Raw genomic sequence first — 24,488 nt, 5'->3', positions numbered from 1 at the left:
TCTTAACCTTTAAGTAGTAGTGATGCTCATCATCTCGCTAATCACTGTTAGATAAATTTGATTAAATCTATCTACTTTGGCTTTATGTGTCTATATCCATCTATCAAAAGAAATCATTTATTCTACTTTATCAAGCCTTTAGAGTGGAGGGATCATTTATTCTATTTATCATGATAATTTGGTCAAGCCGTAGAGTCGGCTAAACCATTATAATTAAATGAACCATAAAAGAAAGAAAAGAAGTCAAGTTTTCCACAATCTGGATTCTGGTGAAGTCTTTTGAGGTGAAAGAGCTATATTATAAGAAAGATGGTAGCACTTTTTGGATCTAATTTTTTGTTTTTGAAACTAATGAGTATTTATAACATTCCTCCACGTGTATTATGACATGTAATATACCGCTTAAATACCCGATGCTTAGAGAAAACTCTCTGATTCAATAAAATACCAAACAAGCCTAGACTCGAACTTATAGATACCAAGGCTTGGATTTTGAGGTGGGACTTCACATATTCTACCAGCTGCTTAATTGATGCTGAATTTTGGAACTGGTAGAGGATCTACCGCCCTTATCTTTGTAGGTATTTCTGGAGGAAAGAGTCTTCCGTCGCCCACGGGCTGCTGTCATGGCACGCCGTCTCTGCTTGTTCAAGCGCTTTACCAGCTCCGCATCATTTTCCTTTTCGGTGTCATTATCTCCCTCCTGCAGAAACAAAACTATTCAGAGTCATATCATTACAGTGTAATGTAAAAGAAACTGATTTCTCTTTGGATTGAAAGACAATTACATCTCAGTTTATATGCACTTTCACTAATTACATTTAACTTTAATTAAGCAAAACTGACTTCATTAACATAACAATAAACTTCAACAATAACTGCTATTAGCCTATTACAGCTGCATTAAGGTATGGATCCACAAGCTATGAACCCATGACGTTGTAAATATAAGTTACTTAATATCTGCCAGGCCATGATTGACCGTACACTCCAAGGCCTAAATAATCCTGACTTCAATTCCATGTCGGAAGCACAATTTCAAGACTTACCTTGTCACTCACATCTTCACATTCGGCTTTACTGCTCGGGCCTGCTTCACAGTTTCTTAGATTGTCCTCTACTCCTTCCTCTTCCTGCTTTAAATTTGAAGTCTGATCCTGAATTATTATAACAAAGTGTAATTAGCATGTGGTCCAATATCCTCCATTTCTTCATGACATCAACATCAAGTGAAAAATGTACCTGATCTACCAAATGCAATGAATCAACACCCTCTATGTTCGCTTCATTTAGCACAGATACGTCTGTGCCATCTTCAGCACCTTCATCACCAGAACTAGCACCCTTATCCAAACTTCCTTCAATGAACTGCATGTAACAACATAATATTGAGAACATTACAACAAAAATAAATAGAACGATATTGGACTCAGAGATGTCTTGTATATGACTGAAAAGGCATTTTTGGTTAAATGAACTTGATCATAAATAGAAATGTATATTGTGACCACAGAGTGGACTATACACTCGATAACCCAATGAAAAGTTTTTCCAAAAGGGTGGAACATCTTCCTTGCAAGAACAATATGAGTGTCTGGCTCCACAAATACAAGAATGTATATGAATCTACCATGCTTTACGTCAATTTATTACCTTCTCAATGTCTTCCTGATCCTTCCTAGTAAACCCACTGGCAGCAAGTTCCTTATCCAGAAAAACAGCATCCTTGGCTATGGAAGAAAAACAAAGCCTCCCACTTTCATCTGTATCTACCTCTGTTCCATCAATATCATCTCTGCACTCTCGAAAATTCATGTTGAACCTGAGAAAAAGAAAGAATCTTAACAAACTAAGCAGAACCTTTATCCCCAACATTTTTTATTCACATGCCACTGACATGTACCCTAACCTCAGGCAGATAAATGAAAAGTAAGAAGACACCACCATATACTAATGATCTTAAAGAAAATAATGAAATCGGAGGAGTCGATAAATAAGCAGATTGTTAGCTGCACATAGCCTATATGTTATTGTTCAGTGTATTGCTCTTAAACTAATGTTATGAAGCAAATGGTGCCAAATATCATCTGGATGCATTCCTTCCGTCAACCCAACTAGAAATGCTGCTCAGGGGTTTCACAACCTTGAATATTATATATAAAAATTCAGAAAGTGAACTTGCCAAAAGAACACTGACCTCTTTCTAAAAAACTTAAAGACACATTCAACATCACGGTCAAAGTACCTGAAACATGGGAATTTCATATAATGAGAATACGGTATCTGATAAACAAAACTTTTGGGCAAGTAAACAAATCAAACACTTAGATAATCAACAATAAATTACTGCCATTTTTAAGAAGCAGATCTTACATCTGTGCGTTATGATGTGATACAGATACCATTTGTGGAAAATCAATCATAGTGACCTTCTTGTCATCATCAATCTAAAATACCAGAAAATTGGAATTATTTACGAGTTTACCTATGAGTTCAAATAAGAAACTAATAAGGCCTTTGGAGTGCATATATTAACTGAAATACTAATGGAACATATCGGAAAACCGTACCAAGTGAGAGCAGGAGTAGGACAAACAACAACAACAACAACAACAAAGCCTTTTCCCACTAAGTGGGGTCGGCTATAGGAGTAGGACAAACAGTGTTGTAAAATTAAATTATCAGAGACTGCCTCAAATGCATACCATAATGTTAAATTCATTGAAGTCACAGTGGATTAAACCATGTTCTGCGAGGCGAACAACAAGTCCAATGATTGTTTCAAAAACTACCTCTGGGTTCTGCAACTGCTTCACCTGTACACTTTATAGGACAGAAGTGAATTCCATAGCTCCATGAAGCAGCATGATCGTTACCATTCTTATTCATTTTCTAATCTTTTTTATTCTTAGGCAAGCCAGCGCCAAAAGAAACGTAAGGAAACACATTATGTCTGGTAATTTCATTGTGTAACACACTATTTCCAGGGTTTCTCATTCAATTATTATTATTTTTGGCAAAAGAAACGAAGGTTCAATGCTAAATGATTCAATTATTTGAACCAGTAGTTTTTAGAAGAAGCTTACAGTGGGTAGCCTTGTACGAGTGACATAATCACACAATGCCTGTTACAATCCACAGCACTTGGAACAGGAAAGCCATGCTCTTCTAAAGCCTGCTCAAGCAGAGCAAAATTATATATACACGTAATCAACATGATAAAGCCACAATAGGGCAACACAAAAAGATAAAAATGCCAAAAGATAGAGACAACTAACCTTCATAAAAGCAAACTCTTTTAGTGCAGCAAGGCGGGACAAGTAGAGCCAACTATAACTGCTCCGATGTTTTAAGTAATCACGCTTAGATTTTACAGCCCTAAAAGAAACCCTACCAAGCCTGTGCAACTTCATTGCCATAACTGTACCATCTTCTGTGGCCACCTCAAATATATCTTGAAAAGAAAAATAAGTTCGTTTACAATGACAGAATATATTACTACACGATTGACAACAGTCTCAATTGGTTAAATAAACAAAAAGAGTAGCGTACCAGACTCTTTTCCTACGCCAATTTGACGGCCAACAGACACAAAGACTCCGCGATTGACCAGAGTCTTAATTGCGAGAAAATCATAACCAAGGTAGGTGAGGCGAAACCCGTCATCTGGGCGCACATGAACACGATAGCAAAGACATAATAAGACAAATTTCATACCAAAACTATTGTTGATTGATTGAATCAATTACAACATGTGCATTACATTTAGATGAGTCGTGATGCAAGAGCTTATGCCTGAGCAGATTCTTGAGAACCTTATAAGTACCCCCATGCCTATAAATTTAACGATTAGATCATCAAAGATTCAAAGTTACAAAAAATAAAAGATAATGATTTGAATTCAACAACAAAAAAAAATTAAAAAGTAGATACATGTTACATACTTGAGTGAAGCAATGCGATCCACCAGCTCACAGGGAACAATTTCATGCTGCAAGAGAAATTCAAATAGATATATGTAATTAAGCAATCAGCTATCAGCTCTGCTGAGAAATTAAACCGATTTCGGGAAAAAGAAAAAACAAGTAGAGGGGTTTATTTACATTTCTCATTCCCATTTCCACAGCAGTTAGAACCCTAAAATCATCTTTGGAGAGGTATCTCAACATGTTCACATCCAGCTTCATTCTGCTGTTTGGCTTTCTCTGCTGCCTATTTTAGCCTTGGGAATCCTAGTATAGGCTCGGAAGGGGAAGTTCCGATCGGTTCGGTAGGGGTGCGGTGGTGGTAGAGGCTGAATCTTAGAGGCAAGGGCTTCAGTGGAGGCGGCGATGGCTTTGACGGTAGCAACTATGAGGGTCAGAGATCGATGACGGAGAGAGATGAAGGGAAACCAGGCCTGAGGTGGTAGAGGCTGATGACAGATGGAGATGGAGGGACAGAGACTGCCGGGGGGAGAGGGCTTAGGGGCTTAGGGTTTAGGGTTTAGGATCTGCGTTTTCACTATCCTGTAGCTGCGGTTCCAATTATAACAACTGTTATTTATTTTGTTTCTTATTTATAGCAATATAAAAACATTTTTTCTTTTTTTTTTTCATCAAAAATATTTTTTCTTTTATTTTTTATTCATAGTAATATAAAAATATATTTTTTTTGGTAAAATATAAAAAATTATAAAATATGTTAAAATATAGGAAATGTTGCCGTCTTATTAAATTAGGAATGTGATTGTGTAAATCTTAGTGTATATAGGGATATATTTGTTGTAAACATTCCTAGAATAAGTATGATTGTGTAAATCCTAGATTAAATTTGATTCTAGTTATCCTTTCCTATTACAACTTGTATTACTTGGAGGAGAAGGAATATATTCTCTCCCTTTACTACTATAAATAAAGGCACAATGTATGAGGGATAACAACACACACATTCCCCTACAATTCTACAAACACACATCTCTCTTCTCTCTCCCACTGTCGCCGGCCCTCTCTATTTTGTTAGATAAAAATAGACCACAACACGTTATCAGCACGCTCCTACCGCTGCGCTTAGGAATCTGACGTTGGAGATTTTTTTCTGCATCAAACCAGTTCATCCATATCATCACGCAATCAGGTTCTTTCCAAACAACGGCTTTTAACTCGATATTTTGCAAGCCCTGATAGCATGAACATTCACCATGATGCATGACCCAACTTTACGTTTAACGTATTTTAGATTCTACATAAATTGTGTATGCTTCATAACCAAAATTGCTACAATTATGTGAATTTGATATTTGTAATGAATTGAATCTTACATCTGTACATGCATTGAAACTATTATTTGCATATGCATCAAAGTAAATATGTGATTCATTGAATTATACATGCATATAATATAATTGAATTAAAAAATAAAAAAAAAATTTGCGATTGGGGAATTAGGGTTCTTCGAACCCGTGCCTTTGCATCACACAAGGCTACAACGCAACCAGGCCCGCAGCCTGCGATGGCTAGCCTATCTTCTTGCAAGGCCTGCAGCCTGCAATCCCCATGCTTTCCCGAGCCGAGAGCCCAACGCCCATCGCGTCCCCAGCAAACCAACCCCGACACCTTTCATGGTGTCCATTGGCCACGGCATGGCCTGCAGCCATTGCTTTGAACCTCTGATTCACGTCGCCGACGACTAGAAGTCGTCCCACATTTCAAATTGAACTGAGATTCACCGAAATCTCGTCAGATTTTTTTAATTCGATTTCAATTTTTTTAGGGTTTTATAGTTGTTGATACGTTGAGATTTCTTTATCTCCGTGGTTGTCCATGACAACCGTGACTCACTCTGAGCTCCAACAACCTCGACACGACCACCTGCAGTGGCACCGTCCACCTTTTTCCGATTTTCTTCCCCTGCCAAGCACACCCAGCACGGCTGGGATTTTTTTTTGGACCTTTCCCCGAGCCCTATCCGGGCTCTGTCTCTCAGCCCCATATGGAAAAATACAAATTTTTGCTGGGCTCGATTGCAGCGGCCCAGCCCGCAAAGACAAAATTTTTTGTTTGTTTGTTTATTTCCTGGGCTCGCCTGCTGCGGCCCAGACCGAAAAAAAAGAAATTTTTTTTTTTTTGGGCCAACCTGAAGTGGCCCACGCGCAGAAAGAAAAAAAAATTTGGGGGGGTCTGCCTGCAGCAGCCCATTCCCTTCTCACCCCGTGGGCCTGCAGCCTACACCCGAGGATTCTCGGCCTATATTTTTAGGCCCCGCGATTTTATTATTTACTATTTTTAAATAATATGGGTTTTTATATTTTCACCCACATTTTAATTTGGCCCCGAAGACCCACATAAAATTAATTCAATTATCATTATACAATATTTTTGCATATATTTGTTGCATATTTGTTTGCATATATATTTGTGTTTGCCTGCAGGAATATATGAACCTGAAGTTCATAATTACTTTGAAACTCGAAGTTTCTTATAAACATGCCTTGTTTGAAAACCTGAAGTTTTCTCTTACACATATCACCCATGAAAACCCGAAGTTTTTCATGCAAAATTAAACCAATACATGTCTATTAGAACCTATATGTTCTACTCCTATGTGAATGGATTGATTTTTCTCCATTACACTAACCACATCTTGTCCATCTATTTGTGATAGGAACATGTCAAATTTGAACAAACTCGACTTCACCATTACTCCACGATTGCTTGCCATTAGAATAGGGCAAATCCCTGCTCTGATACCAATTGACACATCACAAAATGATGAAAGGGTTACCAGCGAATCCCTTATAGAACAAAGTTTGGAGTCCCTCAGAAAGTTGAGAGAATCCCAAAGGATAACTTGATAATTGATTGAAAGATGAAAAAAAAATTACAATGGATGACAACCATGGCTTACAACCCCTTTAGACAACTCAAATGCTTAGGAAAATTAAAACAAAATTAAATGACATTATTTGGACCGAAAACCAAAAGTCCAATTTTAAATACAAACATTAAACATTGTTTGTTGGAACTCCAGAAAGACAAGAGCTCCATTTATTAGTAAGCTACTAGAGGTGGGTTCAAAAAATCGAAAACCGAAAAAAAAAAAGACCGAAGGCTGAACCGAACTTTATTGGACCGAAGGCTAAACCGAAAAAAAAGGACCAAAGGCTGAACCGAAAAACTGAAAGTCGAAAAAAAGCCAAACCAAAAAAGGCAAAACCAAACTGAACCGAACTTTATTGGTTCAGTTTGGGTTTTGGAGATTTGAAAACAAAATTGAACAAAACCAAACCGGATCCCTTTACACTTTATGAATGTATGTGATTTTTCTTTTGTGAAACTTTGTTAGTTTGAAACTAAGCCTAGGGCTTTTTCAAGGAGCATACTTGGTTCAATTAGGGAAGATATTCCATTGGTTATAGAAGAAAGTTTTGGAAGGCTTTGGAAATTGAAAGAGCTTCTCTATTTGTGCGCTTTTGGAATGGATACGGTAATCATTTTTCTTTGTAATTGAGGTTGTTGATAGAATATGTTTGTGTATATGATCTTGTATATGTACAACTACCTCCCTACTTTCCCCATTGTCTTATTATTAGTCTCCAATGCAAGCCTCTTTTCTGAATTCCAAATAAATAAATAAATAAATAATCAAGTTTTATAAAATAAAAAGAAAAAAAAACGAAACCGAACCGAAAAATCGAGGAATAAGGAAATGGCCGCACTATATATATCTTTCCTTTATAACATGTTTTCATAATAATAAATATTATAATTATATAGCTATTAATATATATTAGAAATTAAGTAACTTAATTGTTCAAAGCAAAACGGAAGGATAAATTGCTTATCATAAATAAAAAATTAAAGCACATAAAGGCGGCAACTGTGACAGCCCGTCCCTAATTTTAAGAATTTTTAAAGTTTTAATAAAGGATTTTACAAAAATGCCCTTCGAGGCACGCACATCATTCGAGGTTAATCGTTGTGTCGTGCCATCTAAGATTTGTTTTCTTGACATATCCTCGTAGTACTCGTCGTTACGGACGTGTGGGCGCAGACGGTTCGTGATTTGGAGTTATATCGAAGAAGTTATTAACGTTTGAAATTTGGAATTTTAAGGAATTATAATTTTAGTAAAATATAGAAATTCTTTTATTAAAATTTGGATGGCCCAGATTAAAGGATTTTGAAATGGATGGCTGGGATGAGAAAAATGAAAGTTTTGTGTGGGTGTGTGCGTGGGAAGAACCAGAAAACAGAAAAGAGGAAGAGAGATTGGGCAAAAACTGCCCAATCGGAGAAGAAGGAGAGAGAGCGAATCAGAGGCAGAGAGGGGAAGAAACTGACCAATCGGAACAGGGAAAGGAGGAAGGGAGAGAGGGTGAGAAGCGGAGGAAAAGAGGAAATGGGTTGGGGAGAACCCGTGGGTCGTTTCGACCCGGCGGTGCCCACGCCCAAATTCGATGGATTTCGTCCAAATTTCCGACGAATTGAGTCAAGGTACCACTCCTAATCATCATCTAGGCCTTCCCTCTTTACGTTTCACCCCAAGAATCATTGAATTTCGTTGTGATTTCGCGAAGAACACCCCTACGGGTGCCGCGACCCTTTTGTTTAAATTCTCCAAATTTTGAAATGTTTTCTTTCAATTACTAACACCTTTAGCATTCCTTTAGGACCTAGAACAAAGCCCAAGAGGTAATTGAGGCGTTGGAACACGTTTGAAGGTCGAATTGGAAACACCCAAATTCTAGGGTTCTTCACGGTTTTGGTGAAATTGAAGCACTTCCAGGCCAAATTGGCCTTGGTCTCAGGTATGAAAGTTGTTCTACTCATTGAGATCTTCAAATCTGCAAATTTTGGTAATTTTTGGAAATAGTTGAATTTTCCGGCGAGCCGGGGGCGGCCAACCGCCACCCGCGGCGGCCCGCGCGGCGGCGCGTGGCCAATGGCCCGCCAATGTCATTATTAGCTTGTGATTAAGGTTCTAGGTTCTGTTTTGATAATTGATGGACGTAAATTGAATAATTGAACCTAGGTTGGTTACGATTCGTGGTTAGGTGAAAATGTGAATTGACGATCCGACCGTTGGATCGTCACCAAACTTTGATACGTTGTAATACGTAATATTTGAGGATTATAGGAACTTACGGATTGGGAATCCGATTTACGGATCTTCTGGAATTGAAGTTGTAAGTTCATAAAATAGAATGTTAACCGTCACTTAGTTTTGGAAATTGACGAAGATCCGACCGTTGGATGGTAATGAAATTTTAGGATGTTGTCCTAGAGGTATATTGTGGACCTCTGGAAGTTACGGATTTGAAATCTGAATTGCAGATCATCCGGATCGAACTACGTAGTGACGTGTCTTATATAAGTTATGTATTCTATCGGCAGAATTTCTGAGGTTGGATTTGATTGTTGTTCTAGGCGCTAATCGTCATGACGCCTTGATGTACGGTGCTAGGGAGTTGTGGGCGAACTCCAGGTGAGTGGGCAGTTTTGTTTTCGTATTACCTATATACTATTGTTTTTCCCAGAAAAAATGCTTTTATGCGAAATTATGTTTTGAAAATGCCATGCATAGAATTATTTGGAAAATGTGAATTTCATATGAGTTATATGATTGATATATGATGCATATATGTTGCATGGTGCTGTGGAGGCACAGGTAAGTCAGGTGAGTTCGTTTATTCATTGAATTGTTGTTGTTGAGATGTTTGAGCTCATAATCTGCACCCTAGGTGTTAGTGCTTATATTATTCACCACACCGCACGCTCGCCTTGGATCCAAGTAGGTGGATGTCGTACAGACCATGTGAGGGTTCCGACATGCCAGTCGTACAGACCATTAGAGGGGTTCCGACTGGTGGGTGACCTTAGATATGCGCGCTGATGATATGATGAGAGAAGCACTAGAGCGTATTTTACACCTTTCATCGTATAGACTACCTTACGTAGTTCCGAGTGATGTGCAGAGTAGGGCCGTATAGGTCACTGTGGTGACTCCGGCTTAGTGAGATATTGAGCTATTGAATTAATCGTATAGGACCAACTGCAGGGTCTCCGATTGATTCCTTATTTCACCTGATTTATATTTTGATTTATGGCATGGCATGTTTTTCTCGAAAAATGTTAAAGATTTGGGATTCAAGCTTTGAGATTTCATATGGTTATATATATATATATTTCTGAAAAGTGTTAAAGGTTTGAGATTTGAGATTTTTGCTTATATATATATGTTTATATATATGCTATTTTCTGGGAAAGTATACAGGTTTTACGGTGAGGGGTTATAAATGTTTTAAATGAAAAGTCTTCGAAAAACTTTGTTTTACTGACCCACTCAATTTTGTTTTGCGCCCCTCTAGGTTCAAGTTAGCAGAGCTTTGGTGGCCACGAGGAATCCAACGGTGTTCTGACAGAATTCACAAAAGTAGGACTCACCCTCGGGTGTGTTATCTTAGTAATTGGAATTTTTTTTTAAAGCTTCCGAACTGTGTAAATGGTTACGTCACTCTCACGTGACGGCCAGCACGCCCTCCTTCGGGACGGGGTGTGTCAGCAACAATAAGATTGATATAGTAACCAACCAAAACTGAAATTAAAGTAAATTAAAACCCATTTAGTGGTTTGCAAATAACCAATCCAATAGTTGTAATTATTGTGGAATAAAAATATTTTAATTTGCAAAACATATTTCCTACAATCCCCCACATGTATTGCAAATTAAAAGCAAACCAAAGATAGACAAATACAAGAAACGGCTATCTACTATTAATATGGTTGTTGAAAGTAACGCACATTAGTAGTGATGGATAAGTAAAATGATTTGTATTTTGAAATACCTTAAAAAGTCCAACAAATCTTGAAGTTAGAAGAGACCGAACCCCATCACATACATCCTCACCAACAATCATCCAATGCTTTTGGTAAGATCCGGAAGACATACCATCGAGACCAGGAGCCTTGGTAGGATGCATTTGAAACAGGGCCGATTAAATCTCCTCATTCAAAAATGGTGCAAGGAGTTCCCTGTTCATATTTGGCGTTACTTTAGGATCCACCAAGTCAAGTACCACAGATGCCCCCTCATGCCCCTGGGAGTGAAAAAGTTTGGTGAAAATAAGAGACAATAATGGATTCCTGCCTCTCTAGTCCTCATGCCAAACGCCTTCATCATCAAATAAACCACGTAGCCCATTTTTCCTTTGTCTTCTACTAGCTTTTTGATGAAAAATACGAGCATTATGGTCCATCAAATGTCATCTTTTTCACTCACTTTATAACAAAATATGAATTACGAAACAATATAATGTGAGTGAAAAAAAACTAGTGAGCGGACGCAGTAGCACTATCTACCTCGGACACGTCTGAAAACATTTTCTGGTTAAGGACACAGTTTTACTGGCAGCCAACGAACTGGAGTCAATGTAGGTAGTCTTTTTGAAACATAATAAGAATGCTATGGCCGGCCATTGGTCGAGAGGTGATGAAGTTTCAGAGCAGACCACTCATAAAAGTGTCAAATGTTCTTTGCTTCCCTCCCTTCATCATTACACGGATGATCATTTCTTTTGACCTTCAGCTGCTGCTGCTGCTATTTTCCAACACTTCAGAAGGTTCTTGAGCAGATCCATTTGGTCGTCATTGGATTCTACACTTGCAAATAATTTTCACCTTTTTATTGACATTGTGGATGGCCCTTGCTTTTAGCCTCTTTTCTAAAGCTCTCAACTAAGTTGTTGAATTATTTTTCTCATTGGTGGGAGTGGGAGATCACACCACTCGTGTCTGCGTAGCCTTTTCAGTTACCTATTCAACTACAATTTCATTTGGACTCATGTGGCTACCAGTATAATTATTTTGCGTCTATTGTTTATTGTGACATATCATTACTAGTGGCGATTGTGTGCTTGAGCTTGTGGTAATTATTTAGGTGTTTATTCTTATTTGTTTAATTGTGCAAAGTCACTCTAGATTAATTTATTGGTCTCTAAAGTAATGTACCCATTGTATTTAGTTGTGATGATTGATGAAACACCACTCTGTTATTTCTTGTAAAAAAAAAAAATTAAACTTGATAATGATCCAACTTAATTAGCATCATTTATGATTAAATTAAAGGATTTCTTTTTTACTGATAAGGATGTCATCGACCTTCCAAGCTCCAAAACAATGGGGATCAAGGTATCGAATGATAGGGGGCTATTGTAATAGAAATAGTGCGCATTTGTTTTTGGTTTTATTGAAGTTTAGCATTTTTTGTTTTGTTTTGTTTTAGTAGTGTGAATGTAGTGCCCATGTCGACATTTATTGAGTGATGAGAGTAACCCTACTAAGTCCTCTCGAGACCCATGTTGATTGATGTTGCTTCCTACCGAGTGCTATCCAAATATGCAGAACAAATATATCAAAATTTAGTGGGCACAAAAAGGTCCCATGTCAGACATCCGAAGAGTCTTTGAAAGGACATATGCGAGCTCTTGAGATGTGATTCGAGAAACATTTGAAAGTCATAAATAAAAGTCAAGTAAATGAAGGCATCTTGGTGATGGTATTTGAACAAACAATGGAAAAATACGAAGTCACGAAGGGAAAGGACCATCTAAAGTTGTGAAAAAGGAAATGTTTTTGTCAAAGTATGAAATATGTTTCATATGATCCAAGGTTTGCGTTTGGTTAGGAAGCAGAAAAATGTGTAGAGTCCACCTAATAAAGCATAAGAAAATGACTGGCATTGAAAATTGGCAAAAATGCATATATAAAGCCAAATGAGTGATTAGACTAAAGAAAGAGTAAAGGAGGAGGAGAAGCTTTTTCTTTACGCATTTCATATCCCCCATTCAATTTAACGCAATTCCTTCAGTCAACTACCATTCATTCAACTACTCATCTCCCTCTTCATTAGATGCCTGCCAGGAAATGCATAAAGACAATCTCTTGTCAAAATATGTAGTTTTAACACCCAAAAGTTTCAAACTTAGGATCAATTGTGAATTTAAATGCATAAAGACAATCTCTTCATCAGATTTGCTCGTTCTCCTCTTCTCAGAGCCTTCGGCATCAAAGAGTGAATTTAACGAAATACAAAAGTTTAACAAATTATAAAGTTGGGAGTGAAATAGGTCCCTCTCCGTTGGTGGAAAAAAGCATACGTATAGATGAATAGTTGAAAATACATAGCTCAATTATGGGATTTTAGACCTTTGAATTGGAGATAGCCTAATAGACCAATAATACTTGGGTAATCTAATGAGATTTATTATATATCACAACAATCATTTAAGAATTATTTTTAATACATTGAGATATGAGATATGGGGCATCTAATTCAGTACATACCACCAAGCAACAATAGTAGCAAATGAACTTTTTGAAATAAGAAAAAAAAATTAATTTTTTTTTAAGTAGGACATTTTTTTTGTTTTGGTAAATGAATTATCATATTAAGAGAGGAGGTTAATTCTTAGTCCACAATTGTACTTCCAGGATCACATGGACATGGAAACCATTCTTCAGCACTAAAAAACTCTCCTTACTTAAAACGACCTATACAATATATGTACATTGCAGTGTCTTGCTTCGTGTTTATAAAATAAAAATGTGGGAGATTTTATTTATATATCCTAGGTATATTGACATAAAACTCTTCCTGGTGGTGTAATCAGTGGCGGATCCAGATTATAACCTTGGGGGTCATAGTGCTAAAAGTACAAGTTTTTTGGATAGAAACAAAGCGTAAAGTGTCAAAAAAAATTCAATTGATTCACTAAGACATCTCGTCAAACATTTGGTGGGTTTTTTGTCGTGAGCCAAACAATATGGTGCACATGTCAACAACTATCGACATATACTGAAATAATATGATAAATAATTCGAGAGAATTTGTTAAATATTGTCAACGCAACTTATTGAGATATGCTTAATATTACAATAAATACTTTATAAACACAAAAATGAACCGTACCAACATTTGTATGGTCATCGAAGAGCTTTACATGTATATTTTTCAAACTCTAATTGATCGGGAGACCATTTTGGTTTCAATATACATTTGTCTCTGGTGTACCCCTGTTTATGCTAAAAAAAAAAAAAAAAAAATTCACATCACGGGTCAAAATCAGACAAAATCTCTCACGCCGCCAATAGTATTTCACAAATTCAGTGACCAAAAAACAAAAATGAAAAACCCAAAATCCCAACAAAAAAATAAAACAAAAAATATTCATATAATAGAAACCCTCTCTCTCTAGCCTGTCCGTCTATGGTCTATAAACGCTACTACACCTTTTCCGATGACCTCCGGGCACTGTAATTACTGAAACCCAAGCTCCCACGCTGCTCTGACCCGGCCACATGTCCGAAAACGACGTCGTGAAGCGGACGTTCCGGGCGCTGGTGGAGGGCGCCGACCGGAAGTTCGCTAGGGTTCGCGATGTGCCGGCGTACGGACGCCTCCCCAACCAGCACTACTTCCACAAGGTCTTCAAGGCCTACATGCGCCTCTGGAAGTACCAGCAGGAGAACCGCTCCAAGCTCGTCGGCGCCGGTCTGAACCGCTGGGAAATCGGCGAGATCGCCAGCCGGATCGGCCAGCTCTACTTCGGCCAGTATATGCGGACCAGCGAGGCCCGATTCCTCATCGAGGCCTACGTCTTCTACGAGGCCATTCTCAGCCGCAACTACTTCGACGGCTCCGCCGGCTCCAGAGGTTTTGGGAAGAAGGATATCGGAGTCCGGTTCAAGGAGCTGAGGTTCTACGCTCGGTTTTTGCTCGTTTCGTTGATTTTGAACCGGACCGAGACAGTTCAGCTTCTTGCTGAGCGGTTCAAATCGCTTGTTGACAACTGCAAAGCCAATTTTCGGGTAATTTCTCGTTATTTTTTGCGCATTAGGATTTGTTTGGTTTCTAAGAAAGTGAGAAGTGAGAACCAATGAATCATACAAGTTCTAGGAGATTTTGACTGAGTCCTTTCTATTCTAGGAGAGACAGAGCACTAACAAGTCCAAGATAAAATCTTTCTCAAATTTATGGACAAATTTTTATGGTGGTTGCTGTGATTGGATCAATTGTGTGATTTGTTAGTGCGTTCTGAAATTTGATTTACATTTTTGATATATGCAATCTGGGGTCTTCGGTTTTCAAGCGAAGACTCATTTCTACATTTTTGTTAATTGTCATTTTATAAAGTGAAAAGGACTTGTCACATAAACTAGATCCGAGTGTGTCGAGTGTTGCCATGCTGTTATGAGAAATGGCTGAAGAGGAGATGTGAATTCCTCATTAATGAAAGTGGTACCGCCAGCTGAGTAAGTCACCAGCTCAGGTGCGTCTGAAATCCACATCATGTTGAGGGGCGAGGCAAAGGAGAACATATAGAAAACTCAGTCTTGAATCGAAACTCTCTTTGTGATATACTAATGTGCTGGTTCTTTTTGGTGCTTTTGAACAATTATTAGCTGATAAATAAATCTGATTAACAATTTAGTCTCTCTCTCTCTCTCTCTCTCTCTCTCTCTCTGCAAGCACATCAGGTAGCTAAGCTCAGATTGAGTACAAATTGTCTAGCTTTAAAGTTTTAAGTTGACAGTTGAGACTAAAATTAGCATCTCATACATACAAAGGATGATAATTGGGGGGAAAGATCAAAGTGAAAGTACCAGGGACAAACCCTGAATGATATCGAATGATATATACACAGTATGGTGGGCTTGCCTCGAAATAGTGATATGTGATTTCTGGATATGTAATCTCAACTACTGGTGCACCAGTCCTATAGATCACAATTAATTTTAAGCTATGCATTGAGATACAAGTTGGCACATTGAGATACAAGTTGGCAAAGTGACTGACAGAAGCAGTTGGATTAGGGTGGAATCAGTGGAATTTATGCTGATACACAGAAACTGGTTAGTTTTAGGTGTGGCCGATCTTTTGAGGTCCAACACCTGTCTCCGGAGTTACTAAGTAGTTAGACGAAGGAATTTGAAGTTGCATTGCAAGTCACCAAAGCCCATTTGTTTTTTCTGCTTGGACTCTTTGAAAAGATTCATGAATGAAGCAACTGAAAACTACATCCCAAAGTTAAATCAAATTTTTACCGAAGGAATATGTATGCATACTAATGTCACAATTCAAACAGTTAATATATGTGCAAACTTTTATTTATGCCTCAGTTCAAACTTCAAATAGTTAATTTGTAGTAGTATTCCTCGATTAATTTCTTGCAAAGTTCTTTCCTGGGTTTACTTGCATGATTTTGGACATTTGAGCTATCTCTTCTCAGGACACTAATTTTAAAGAATGGAGGCTAGTGGTGCAAGAAATTGCTCGATTTATGAAAGTTGATACGGCCTTTATGAATGTCAGGCCATTGCGATACTCCACCTTGTTTGATTCACATCCAGCATCTCTTCAATATGTTACTCGTTTCCATGCAAAGAGAGTTTTAAAATTTCAAGATGCATTGTTGACAAGCTATCACCATAATGAGGTAAAAATAAATAACTGTTCACATCTTTAATCATTGATTTTAATTCATTCAAGAATCGATAGTAATATACAGCCATCACAATGGAAAAGGTATGTGAATCATGCATTGTGACTTGCAGGTCAAATTTGCTGAACTTACATTGGACACTTTCCGAATGCTGCAATGTTTGGAATGGGAGCCAAGTGGGTCTTTCTACCAAAAGCGCCCAGTTGAACCAAAGGAGAATGGCGTTTTTATTGAACACTCTGGGGCTTCTGCAGCATCTGGTGTAATTGATTTGAACTTGGCTGCGGACATGACTGATCCAAGTTTACCACCAAATCCCAGGAAAGCTGTTATCTATCGTCCATCTGTGACACATTTGATAGCGGTAAGTGTTAAAGCCATGTGTATCATATTTGTTATTTGAGGGCTCTGTCTCTGGAACTGTAGGGATCTGCTTAGAGCCTTGAAACTCATGTTCTGTGATGCTTGAAATATGCAACATTCAAAATGATAGAAAACTGACAAGGGAAATGGAAAAACCCAAAATATAGGACACAAGAATTAAAACATTAAATAATTTACAAAATGTATGGCTCATCCAAGGAATATTCATGAAATTTTGATCAAAGTCCCACTTCTATTTTGGTTTGAATAGTTCAAATAATTTAAGAAGAGTAAATGAAACAGAAATCTTGAAAAACTAGTTATATATAGTTTTAGCCTTTGCTTTGTTAAAGAAACACTGGAGTGTGAGCCTTCATGTCTTACTAGCCCCTACTACGTTAGTTGATAATCTGAAATGCCAATGAATCCCCTAGCCCCTTGGTGTCCATTTCCTTGCTATAATGAGAGTTTTGGTCGACGAAAACATCAAAAAGTATATTTTTTAGCTGAAAAGAAAAGAGAAAGAATCTTTTTATTATTTAATTTTTTGTACTACAGAGTGAACCCCAGTCTTCACATTTTTTTTTTTTTTTGAAATTGGCCCATTATGTTTGAAGCTTTGTCGTAGATGTGTCCAACCCCTTTCTTTTTTCAGGCCAAATATAGGCATACAGCCCCTTTATTTGCATGTTTGGTCGCACAGTGTCCTGTCATATTTGTATGTAGCTTAGTGATTTTAATCAGCTTTATCATGCTGTGTTCTTTATGTTTTTGTTTGTAAAATGGCATCGCCAGTTGCACTGTTCGTTCATGTACCTGCAATAGATAATGGGGTAAAAATGTCTTAATGCAATTATGTAGTGTGGGACCATCAAATATTGGTTGCTTTTTAGCCAGTGTGAAAATAAAATTTTCAATCTATCATATACATACACATGTTCTTTTTATTTAATCTTAGTTGCCAATGCTGAGTTTCTAATGATGCATCGGCAGGTGATGGCTACAATTTGTGAGGAACTCCCTCTGGACAGTATTATGCTAGTGTATCTGTCAGCCTCAGGTTAAATTTGGTTTCGTCGGATAAATATCAACTCATCAATCGTCATGTTTTTTCATCCCAGATTAGTGAACTTGATGATCTGTTGCGCAGGGAAGGTTGATCACAGTAATACTAGTCAGGTGTACAACTCTGGGGGATCACAGAAGTCCTTAAAAAACAAAGTTCCTCTCCAAGATCAGAACAAGTTTCAGCCTGAATCACGTATAAATAACAAGGGAGAGTCAAGTGGCTATTATGATCAATATCTATGGTTTGGCCCTAGAGGAAATGGTGGTAGGTTCCTGTAATGCATCGATGTGCTGCCTTGTTTTATTTTGGCCAATTTGGTGAACAGTATTCTGTTAAGTCATTTATTTTATTTGTTGGCTTCCCTGTGTTATTGGTTCTTGCCTTTATGTTTTCTTTGATTTTCAGGTTTGAATAACCTTTACCCCGGTGATATAATTCCTTTTACTCGTAGACCACTTTTCTTGGTAATAGATAGCGACAACAGCCATGCATTCAAGGCAGGTTTGTCAAAACTTGTGCATAAATTCTGTGGTTGCATGTTTTTACAGTGGAGTGTAGTTTCCAAATCAGATTTTCTTCCTTTACCCCCCCCCCAAAAAAAAAGGCATTTTATGGTTATTGTTTTAATTTCATTTTATGGGGTATCTTTTGTCTTGGAGTAAGTTTTGACATGTTGAGAGTAACTTATCAAGTTTCTGGAACCAGTAATGTTTTACCTGGTATTTGTTATTGGAAGCACGTACATCCCTAACAACCTTGAAGCTTTTCTGGCTCAAATATGTTTTGGCATCTAAATTCAAAGGAGTGCCAATGCCTAGTGAATCTTCTAAACGTTGCACTTGTGGAAAATACTTCTGTAATTCTTGACCCCTCCCATTCCCTCCCCAGATGCCATCTTCTGTTCCTGGTTCTTGGCCATTTGGATGGGATTGGAGAAGTTTTCTCCATCTTATGGTCTTTTTTCATTGCCTGATGTTTGAGACAGTGGAAAGAGTCGATCTGCATCTTAGTGGTGTTGGTTAGTGAAAATACTTACATTCTGCTGATGAATGATTTCAGGTTTTACATGGAGCGGAAAGAGGAGAGACGGCTGCTCTGCTTCTTTCACCTATGAGACCAGCATTCAAGAATTCAGCTGATGCTGATTTAACGCAAAATGGAAGTCAGTTTACCTTTTTCTTGACTGCTCCCCTGGCAGCTTTCAGCCAATTAGTTGGCTTCTCCTCTTCTGATACTGAAGCAGTAAGTTAATTCCAAGGACTGCTGTACGTCCTGGCTATACATTTTATTTAGTTGTTCCAATTAATTTATTCTGCTTTCAGGAGGTTTATAGCAATGCTGAAAGCCTACTCTCTGCTGCCTTCTCTGAGTGGGAAGTTATTCTTTGTACAACGACAAGCCTGGATCTGGTATGGGCACAAGTTATATCCGATCCTTTTTTGCGGCGACTTATTCTGAGGTACACATCTTCCCCACCCTGCCAAGGAATATAAGGCAACAAATATCTGGTTCTCGTAATTTGTTATGCCTAGTGTTATTGCGATCTTACTTGTTTTCATGACTTGGTCCTGATTGGGGTGTGCATTTGCCTTTATAATAGGAAACACGATAATAGCAATTGTCTTTGGTTCTTTTAATTTGTTGGTTAAAGGTTAAAAATAGCGGAAATGCTTACACGATGATCCTACTTCCAGATTTATATTCTGCAGAGCAGTGCTTTATTTCTTCTGTCCTCCTGAAGACAGCGAGCAGCATTTGCCGGTTTGCCTTCCTCTTCTCCCCAATTCAGTTTCTGCAGATTCTGAAGTTGTGCGGTCTGCTGTCCAGAGGCTTGCGAAGCACCTCAGCGTCTCCGACTTATTTCACCTTGTTGAGACATGATTAGTGAATGAGATATCAAAGCTGGATTGTTAGTATAGCAGCATTCTGGGGTTAAGTCTCGTGGATCCGGTGTGTCACCATGCGACCGCAGCACAGATGAATCAATTGGCGTACTCGGGTCGGAGGTTGAGAAGATAAAAATGGGTTGATGGGCTTGAAATATAGAGAGAATGTTGGGAGGCCTTTGTGTCTTGATGTGTAATGGTGGAGTTATTGTGTTTAGGTTGGTGCCTGATCCTTGGAATTACATATAGTTGCGTATACCTTTGTAAAAGAAAATGAAATGAGCTAGTGATACAAAATTTAAATTAGTTTTAACCATTCGTGACTTCGATTTTACGTTCTCGTTCAAGCTTCTGAATAGGCCAGTGGATCTCAGATAAATTTTTCAACTCCACTTTGTGATTCTTCGAGTTTTTGGCTTCTATTTTGTACTTTGTATTTTGTTTAAACACCTTCATTGTCATTAATTTATTTATTCAGTGTATTAATAATACCGTAGTTGACACAACTTTGTTGGCTGTACAGTGTACTAGTGGATTTAGGACTCATTTGGAAGTGTTTTTGAAATGATTGAAACTCTTTTTGGGTTCAAAAAACACTTGAAGTATTTTCTGCAACAAACATCAGTTATGTGCTTCTTGTAGTATTTCAAGTGCTTTTTCTAAGATCCACTTACATTTTTACTATAGATTGGTTCTCAAAGCACTTCTAATCATTTTAAAGTTACTTCCACACGAGCCCTCGGTCAATTTTGCACTGCCGCTTCCATTAGGAAAATCGTTGTTAGATCTTCAACACAGGGAAATGATTTTTTTTTTTTAATGCATAGGATATTGTTAATTTTACAGGTAGAGAGTGCGATAACTCTCATAATGAGCCAGTTCTCACAATAGATTAGCGATAATAATTTGGTTTGAATCAAGTTTTAATGAGAATTGAACTTAATACCTCTCACTTACATATGAAAATAAATACTACTAAAAATGTAATACAAAATGGCAGAGCCGGCTTTTGGAGTGCGACCAGTTCTATTCCACAAGGCCCCAAAATTTTGGGGGCCCCAAAAATATTTTTTTATTGAATATAATAATATATAAAATAATATATAGAAATAGTATCAAATCAAAAAATATATATATAAAAATCTGATGGACCCAAACAGCCATCAGACTACTATCTAAAATCTTTACGAAATTATATAAAATAATAATTAACAAAGGGTGAAGCTAATCTGGCAAAAATAAAAAAGGGCAAAGCTAATCAATTAAAAGTGGAGAACTCTATGGACCAAGCAAACAATTCAGAGACTCAGACTTCTTGTCTTACGCCAAAGTCTAATCGCTGCTTCCCTTTTTTTTTTTATTCTTTCACACCAGACTACCAGAGCACCAAAAGTCAGAATTCTAGACGATGTTGTGTCCCAGTCTACTTCCCATTCTCTCTTCGTCCCATTGTTATATTTCCCACAAATTATTAAACCCTAATTTATAAATTTATGAAATTGAAGAGAAACTTCCAAATCATGAAGATAATTTAACTGATCAGAGTGATGTAGACTTCAATCAAAGTAAGATATTTACTAATTTAAGTATATTGACTTGAAATTTGAAGATTTGGATATTTCTCATCTATAATGATTTTTTTTCTTTTGTAATTTTCAGGGCAAAATCAAGAGAAGAGCAGTTACAAAAAATCGCTAGACACACACACATTATGGACTATCAGGTTTCATTGTTCATACTTACTATAATTTTATTGTAATCTTATTTGAGATATAAAAGATGGCACATGCTATAAAATATTCATTTGGCTACTTGAAGCGTCAAAGAAAAAGAAAAGTTGAACAATTGACCCAATCTCAAAAAGGAGCTATTGATAGGTTCTTTCTGAAAGAAAAAGAACCACAAAGTTCAATGGATGATTTAATTACGGAACAACATGATGACAATGAGAAATTAGTTGATGATTTGGGCAATGATGAAATTGATGACGACCTTGATGAGAATGATAATCATGAGGATGCTCCTATTGTCACTGATCAACCGAGTGAGTCAATTCCCTCAAACATTTATGATCCTCAAATTTGGGATAGTCTTGATCCCAAATGGATTGATTTGTTGGCAGAAAAAGGTCCTGCAAGAGATCTATCAATTGAGAAAGGTCCTAAAGATTAGTTTAATAGGCGTTTTAATGCAGTATTTTACACTCGATACTTATCTAATGGAGAGAAACATGATAGAGATTGGCTAGTCTATTCAAAAGATGTTGATAAAGTGTTCTGCTTTTGTTGTAAATTGTTCAAGAAATGGTTTCTCAAAGGTCAATTAGCAAATGAGGGCTACAAAAATTGGACACATTTCAATGTGAGGCTTTAAGAGCATGAAAACAATTTTGATCACATCTCGAACATGACTACTTGGATTGATTTGCGTCTTAGATTGCAAAAAAAAAAAAACGAAACAATTGACCAAGTTGTGCAAGACTAGATCAAGAAAGAAAAAAAGCATTGGAGGGAGTTACTACGAATGTTGATTTCCATTGTGAAATATTTAGTAAACACACACTACTTTTTGTGGAAATAATGATGTGCTTTATCAAGAAAGTAATGGAAATTTTATGGGCCTAGTTCAAATGATGGTTGAATCTGATCCATTGATAAAGAATCACCTTCAATGCTTCCAAAATAATGAGATTCATTATCATTATCTTAGTCATACCATTAAGAATGAGTTGATATTGTTGGTATCTTGTGAAATCAAAGCTACAATCATTCAAAAAGTCAAAGAAGCTAAATATTTTACCATGATACTTGATTGTACTCCTGATTTTAGCCACCAAGAACAAATGACCTTGATTATAAGATGCTTGGATATGAACAATACTCTAGTAAAAGTAGAAGAATATTTTTTGCAATATCTGATTGTAAATAACACATCAGGAGAATGACTGTTTGAAGAGTTGTAGAATGTATTAAAAGTTCTTGATCTTAATATTCATGATGTGAGAGGGTAAGGTTTATGGTAATAGATCAAATATGAGAGGGAGACACCAAGGTGTACAAAAGAGGCTTTTGGATATAAATCCTAGGGAAATGTACACTCCATGTGGTTGCCATAATCTTAACTTAACACTTTGTGATATTGCAAACTATTGTGGCAAAGCGAAATACTTCTTTGGAATAGTACAACGTATTTACAGCTTGTTCGCAAATTGTACAAAATGATGGCTAATTTTGAAAGAAAATATAAAAGGACTGACTCTCAAATCATTGTTGGTCACACGATGGGAAAGCCGTGTTGCGAATGTTAAAGCAATTCAATCCCAACCTCTACAAATAAAAAAGCTTTACTCCAATTAGCATAAAGTGACAATGACTTAGTAACAAGAAGTGCATCTAAATCTTTAGCAACATACGACATTGGGAATTTTGAGTTTTTATTGGGCATGACTATTTGGTATGAAATATTGGCTGCAGTTAATGAGGTTAGTGAAAATTTGCAATCTAAAGACATGCTTATTGATGTTGCTATAGAAAAAGTACAAGGATTGATCACTTATTTTGAAAAGTAAAGAGAAACTGGGTGTGCGAAGGCTATAATTAATGCTAACTTGCTATTGAAATGGAAATTGATCCTGTGTTTCCAAAAAAGCGTCAAGTTCGTAGAAAAAGACATTTTGATGAGAATGAAGGTGAATCATCCCAACCAACTGGACAATCAACGGAGAAATCTTTTAGGGTTCATTACTTCTTGTATATAATAGATTAAGCTATTGGTTCACTAAAGAGAAAGTTTGAAGAATATCAAGCGTATGATGATATATTTGGATTTTTGTTCACTTTAGAACGGTTGAATTTGATAGACAATGATAAATTGAAAGATTGTTGTGATTGGCTTCAAAACTTTCTCAAGAAAGATGAGCTCTTTGATGTTGATGGGGATGTGTTGACCCTAAAAGCTACCAAGCCTACGTGGTGCGCAGACCGAGTAATCTATGAGCTAACTACGTCATTCGATTGAATGTGGGGTGTGCCAACTCGTTGACCGAGCTCGGCCGAGGAGTAAAATATGTTAATGTTGCGTTGGGTGCACGTCCGACTTCTTCATCTTGCGATTGCGACCGAGGAAGGAACACGTCTCGGCCTCTTGGATTCTCGAACCTGAAGACAAGGCTACTATTCTTACGAAGTTCACGAATCGTCGTCGTCGTTGGATTCGGTCACAATGATAGTATTCGTCAGAATAAACTCACGCCGAATAGACACCAAGGTGTAAGGGCACAAATACTCAAAGTGGATATATGTCTTACAATAAACGTGGTTCGGCCGTCGGAATGCCGAACTCTAAATCCCACTTGAGAGTATCTAATCATAAACCAACTCGGCGTGCAATGTGCCGAGCCTAATAAACTGTAACACCTCACTTCGCCGAGAAGGCTAATGAAATGACCTCGACCAATAAGGATTCGGAAATCCTTCTCAACCGAGACTTGGATAGATAACCAGTCACCCTCGACGTAGTGCTATCTATGTCGACTGAAAATGCTGCGAGACTGGATGGTCCTACGGTGACAGTGCTATCTATGCCGACTGAAGATATCACTGGTTGCTTTCACAATGCTGTTTATCCAAACTGAAGGTGTATTGGCGAAAAAAGGAAAAGGAAAAAATCTCAAGGTTGTTAAGAAAATTTG

At 37.4% G+C, this 24,488-nt stretch overlaps 2 protein-coding genes and 1 long non-coding RNA gene across 5 annotated transcripts; 2 read left to right on the top strand and 1 right to left on the bottom strand.

Moving 5' to 3' along the window:
- Nucleotides 1-277: 277 nt before the first annotated feature.
- Nucleotides 278-4,533, bottom strand: LOC103439892 (serine/threonine-protein kinase rio2-like). 2 transcript variants are annotated; one of them, XM_008378570.4, is made up of 13 exons: nt 4,104-4,533; nt 3,945-3,991; nt 3,764-3,834; nt 3,553-3,666; nt 3,279-3,454; nt 3,087-3,175; nt 2,706-2,823; nt 2,374-2,447; nt 2,198-2,245; nt 1,654-1,822; nt 1,243-1,368; nt 1,050-1,157; nt 278-703 (listed from the first exon to the last, which is right to left on the bottom strand). In XM_008378570.4, exons 1-13 carry the CDS (start codon nt 4,185-4,187, stop codon nt 515-517), a joined length of 1,413 nt encoding a protein of 470 aa, XP_008376792.2. In that variant the 5' UTR covers nt 4,188-4,533; the 3' UTR covers nt 278-514. The 2 variants fall into 2 exon arrangements, with proteins under 2 accessions (XP_008376792.2, XP_008376870.2); XM_008378648.4 differs by lacking the exons at nt 2,374-2,447; nt 2,706-2,823.
- A 3,706-nt stretch (nt 4,534-8,239) lies between these two features.
- LOC139192733 (uncharacterized) lies at nt 8,240-10,601 on the top strand. Its single transcript, XR_011577099.1, has 4 exons — nt 8,240-8,474; nt 8,651-8,788; nt 9,408-9,465; nt 10,349-10,601. It is a non-coding gene; the product is annotated as an uncharacterized lncRNA (long non-coding RNA).
- Nucleotides 10,602-14,157: 3,556 nt separating this feature from the next.
- On the top strand, nt 14,158-20,114 carry LOC103439661 (uncharacterized). 2 transcript variants are annotated; one of them, XM_008378274.4, is made up of 9 exons: nt 14,158-14,846; nt 16,268-16,474; nt 16,593-16,844; nt 17,837-17,903; nt 17,994-18,176; nt 18,318-18,409; nt 18,972-19,154; nt 19,235-19,371; nt 19,607-20,114. In XM_008378274.4, exons 1-9 carry the CDS (start codon nt 14,337-14,339, stop codon nt 19,791-19,793), a joined length of 1,818 nt encoding a protein of 605 aa, XP_008376496.2. In that variant the 5' UTR covers nt 14,158-14,336; the 3' UTR covers nt 19,794-20,114. The 2 variants fall into 2 exon arrangements, 1 of the variants encoding a protein (XP_008376496.2); XR_003776395.2 differs by having other exon boundaries at nt 14,164-14,846; nt 18,318-18,413.
- Nucleotides 20,115-24,488: the final 4,374 nt, after the last annotated feature.

The sequence above is a fragment of the Malus domestica genome, chromosome 01 (assembly GCF_042453785.1).
Source record: "Malus domestica chromosome 01, GDT2T_hap1".
NCBI classification, from domain to species: Eukaryota; Viridiplantae; Streptophyta; class Magnoliopsida; order Rosales; family Rosaceae; genus Malus; species Malus domestica.
This window is presented reverse-complemented; position numbering and strand designations above follow the sequence as displayed.

Coding starts and splice junctions, on each gene's coding strand:
- LOC103439892 (XM_008378570.4), bottom strand. CDS start 4,187: ATGAAGCTGGATGTGAACATGTTGAGATACCTCTCCAAAGATGATTTT. Junction 3,455..3,552: donor TGGCGTAGGAAAAGAGTCTG/GTACGCTACTCT, acceptor TTTCTTTTCAAG/ATATATTTGAGGTGGCCACA. Junction 1,158..1,242: donor CATTGCATTTGGTAGATCAG/GTACATTTTTCA, acceptor ATAATAATTCAG/GATCAGACTTCAAATTTAAA.
- LOC103439661 (XM_008378274.4), top strand. CDS start 14,337: ATGTCCGAAAACGACGTCGTGAAGCGGACGTTCCGGGCGCTGGTGGAG. Junction 14,847..16,267: donor ACTGCAAAGCCAATTTTCGG/GTAATTTCTCGT, acceptor ATCTCTTCTCAG/GACACTAATTTTAAAGAATG. Junction 19,155..19,234: donor CCTCTTCTGATACTGAAGCA/GTAAGTTAATTC, acceptor TTCTGCTTTCAG/GAGGTTTATAGCAATGCTGA.